A 4,038-nucleotide genomic window follows, 5' to 3' on the forward strand; every position below is an offset into this window, starting at 1 on the left:
CCCATTCGCTTTCAAGAGCACCGGTCAATAGCAGTTAACTCGTACGTAGCCCGGCCGATTCGGGTGGCGTGATCATGACACGACGGGTTAGCTTGTAATTGAACAGCTGCTAGTGGCTCTAGGTGCAGGGTGATCATGACATGACTAGGCACGATGGCGCGTGAGCGTGAGCGTGCATGATTCTTTCCTTGGCGGCTTCCTTTTTCCCGATTCCATAGCTCTCGCCTTCCCCAAGCAAAGCCCCTTATCCCGATTTGACCAGACCATTCGCCGCCGGCCGGGCCAATTCGCCCGCTCGTCAACATGGGACCAGCCCTCTTCTCATTACCAATTCCGTCCTCCTCCTTCTCCCCTGTTATCTCCTTCTAGCACGCGCCTGCCGGCATAGCAATAGCAGAGTCGTCCCTGGGTGGACGAACCCATGCGGTTTGTTCGGCATCCGGTCTCTCCCTCCCCCGCGCGCCCTCGGTTTCTATCGTCTCCCGCCCGCCGTCACCAACCGTGTCTGATTAGTCGCCGGTAGCATAATAATTCCACAGTATATATATTGCGTCTGATCTCCCGAGGAAAGCGAGGGGGGCTGCGGCTGGCCAGACGAGTGTAACAGAATTAGGTAGCGTTGCGTCTCGGGTTTCAGCTCAGCCTCAGGCTCCTCGCGTGACGATGGAGAAGGGCGGCGGCAGGGGGCTGCCCTGCCGGCCCGCGGTCTGCGGCGTCGTCGTCCTGCTCTGCGCCACCGCCTTCTCCTGCTCGCTCGCCGCCGAATTCCGCAAAGTCAAGGTCAGTAGCCACTCCTCTGCTCAAGCTGTGGCAAGCGACTCCGGTTCCCGGGATCTGAATCGTGTGTCCGTCGGTTGGTCGATCAGGATAAGGACATGAAGCTGGACGGCAGCCTCTGCTCCCTGCCCAAGAGCCCCGCCTTCGAGCTGGGCGTCGCCGCCATCGCCTTCCTCACCGTCGCGCAGCTCGTCGGCACCACCACGGCGGCCACCACCATGCGCGCCTCCAACACCTCCAAGCCCGGCAAGCCGGCGGTGACCACAGGCCGCGCCGCGTCCGTCGCGCTACTGGTCCTCTCATGGTACGTATAATAAGACCACACAAATGAAATACGCGCCAAAAACACCATCGCAAATCCATCCCGCGCGACCGAGAACCGAATCGCTGACGAGAGGCCCATGGCGCCGTGCTACGTGCGTGCAGGGTGTGCTTCGCGCTGGCCGTGGTCCTGCTGGCGACGGCGGCGAGCATGAACAGCGGGCAGCGCTACGGCCGGGGGTGGATGGACGGCGACTGCTACGTCGCCAGGACCGGCGTCTTCGGCGGCGCCGCCGCGCTCGTCGTCGTCACGGCGCTCCTCATCCTCGGCCTCGCCTTCGCCACCGATCCGGCGCCGCCCCGCACCACGACGACGTCGTGCGCCAGAGGAGACGCCGCCTGCACGGCTGCTAGTGCTACCATTCGTGTCGGCGCGGCAACGGACGCGGAACAGCCGGGCGGGCGATCCAGGCAATGATCGATGCTGGCATCGCGCGCCGGATCGGACGCGAGGGCGGGTTTGGCCAATCGGTGGAGAGATCGATGGGACTACGCTTCGCTGTTCGTACCGCAAAGGCCAAAAGGGTAGTAGCAGTGGGGCATCTCTCTCCGCTGGCAAAGCATGGAAAAAGCAGCCAGACGGATAAACGATATACTGGAGTAGATTGGATATAGATATTTTGAGCTGGGACACAGTACATACATCACTGACACACTTTAGTGACACGGCCGTGCAAATTGTAAATGATACCGAATCGGCGCAAGTAAAAGGAAGAAAAAAGAAAAGATGGTACGGAGTACTACAGAAATTACATGAGTACATGTCATTCTGGGCACCAACTATCCCTGCTAGTGTTTTTTGTTTCATAAATGACGTTTTTATATTTCTTAAAATGTATTATACCTAGCATCTGCATAATTAAGATACACAACGCACAAATCAAAAGTCACCAAGAACAAAGGTGAAACAAAAGGCAGTTTAACAGCGAAAAATCCAGAAAATGCTACGGCGCCTAAGGGGATGGAAGGCCAATCCGTAGATTACGCTACCATCAATCCATGTTGAGAAAAAATCCTCCGACGTACTATATTGTACGACGACGCATATCCTAAGCATCGGCCAGACCTATTCAGCGCTCATTGCGGCACCGATGATCGGGACCGTCTTGGGCCACGTCTTCGCCAAGCCCATCGGCGTGGGACCGTCTGTGGCAATTTTGGTTCCAATAGTTTTTTTTTGTTTTCTATTTTTCAATTCTGAACATTTCTTAGTTTGAACTTTTTTTTTTGGATTTCAACATTTATAAACTTCAACAATTTTAATCGAACTATTTTATGTTTGAACTTTTCTAGATTTAAACAAAATTTGAATTTAAAGAGTCTTTAAATCTCAGTGGAAAGAATAAGAAAAGAGAGAAAATCCTTACTTGTTATCGGGCCACATTCTGTGCGGCCCATGTTGGCGCCCTCCAATCTGGAGCGACCATCTCGCCCGCTTAAGACGTGGAATATGAGCCCCACCTAAACGTCATACCCAACAAAGGCAATGTCTTTGTAGTGGGCCTGAGTGTTCAAATAGTTGGTGTATCATTACAGCATGTGCAATGGTTGATAAGCCTATATTATCTTAGCACCGTCGCGTAATTTAGATATAACAATAAACACGGCAAACCATTTTTTCAACATTCTCTCCCCCGTACCTAAGCAATTATCCTACATGGCACTGCTAACATATCACCATTGTACATGTCCTTAATGGGAGCTCCTTTATATCGCTTTACGCGATGCAACCGAACCGTATCATTGCATTCAGTCGCGCACTACCTTTCGTCGGACGGACACCTCACTGCATCCATGTACATATCAGTTTGTATCCGGTTTTATGCAGGTTTTATTTTGAAAATATTTAGATTTTAAATAAATGTTTCAACTTAAAACCATTCGAATTTGAAAAAGGATCAGATTTTGAAAATATTCACATGCCAAAAGTTCAAATTTCTAAAAAAAATCATAAAATTTAAAAAGTTCAATTTGAAAATGCAAAAAATGTACAATTTTTTGTTGAAAAATCAAATGTAAAAAATCAAAATTTGGAAAAGTGTTCACCTGAACATTTTTCAAATACGAACAATTTTTGAATCCGAACATTATCAAAATGTAAATAATTTTAAAATTTAAACTTTAAAAATCAAAAAAGAAAAATTGAACAGAAGACAGAAAAAACAGAAAATAGTGAATGAATTCGAGAATTTTTTTTCTAACCTTCGAGCGATAATGTATGAATTCCTTGGCCAGGCCCATTTGACAACGAAGTGCTAAACCTTTGTGCGGCGTCCAAGATGGTGAATCCTATTTGACGGGAGCTCCTCGCCACCGACCTGGTCGGTGGGTGGAAGGCACCGCACACCCCCCACGATCCAGTAATTTAGTGGGCCGCGGCCCAATTGCATCAGGTGAGTTTTTTTTTTCCTTTTTCTTCCTTCTTTTCTTTTTTTTCTTTTCTGTTTATATTTTCGTTTTTTAAAATCTAACACTTTTAAAAACTTTTTTCGAGAAAAAGTTTTTCATAAAATTTGAACAGTTTTCTGAAATTAAAACAGTTTTTAAATTTGAATATTTTTTGGATTTGAATATTTTTCAAAATTCGAAATTTGAACAATTTTTAACTCGAATAATTTTCAAAATTGAACGTTTTTTGAATATGAACAAATTTCGAATTTGAACGAATTTTCGATTTAAACGATTTTCATATTTGAACAATTTTCAATTTTTCAAATTTGAACGGTTTTCGAATTTAAACGGTTTTCAAATTTAAACAGTTTTCAAATTTGAACATTTTTTAATTTAAACATTTTCTCAATTTGAACAATTTTTAAAAATCAAAATTTTCGAATCTAAAAAAAATATAAACAAAACCGAAAACAGAAAAAAAAAAGAAAACAGAAAAAGAAACCAGAAAAGATAAAAAAGAAAAAAGAAAAAACGGGGCTAAACAACCAC

General features: G+C 46.1%; 1 protein-coding gene across 1 annotated transcript; it reads left to right on the top strand.

Moving 5' to 3' along the window:
* The first annotated feature begins 240 nt into the window (after window positions 1–240).
* Window positions 241–1,881, top strand: LOC127306524 (protein MODIFYING WALL LIGNIN-1). The gene is made up of 3 exons (XM_051337173.2): window positions 241–780; window positions 867–1,081; window positions 1,204–1,881. Exons 1-3 carry the CDS (start codon window positions 664–666, stop codon window positions 1,514–1,516), a joined length of 645 nt encoding a protein of 214 aa, XP_051193133.1. The 5' UTR covers window positions 241–663; the 3' UTR covers window positions 1,517–1,881.
* Window positions 1,882–4,038: the final 2,157 nt, after the last annotated feature.

Source organism: Lolium perenne, chromosome 6 (genome assembly GCF_019359855.2).
Source record: "Lolium perenne isolate Kyuss_39 chromosome 6, Kyuss_2.0, whole genome shotgun sequence".
NCBI classification, from domain to species: domain Eukaryota; kingdom Viridiplantae; phylum Streptophyta; class Magnoliopsida; order Poales; family Poaceae; genus Lolium; species Lolium perenne.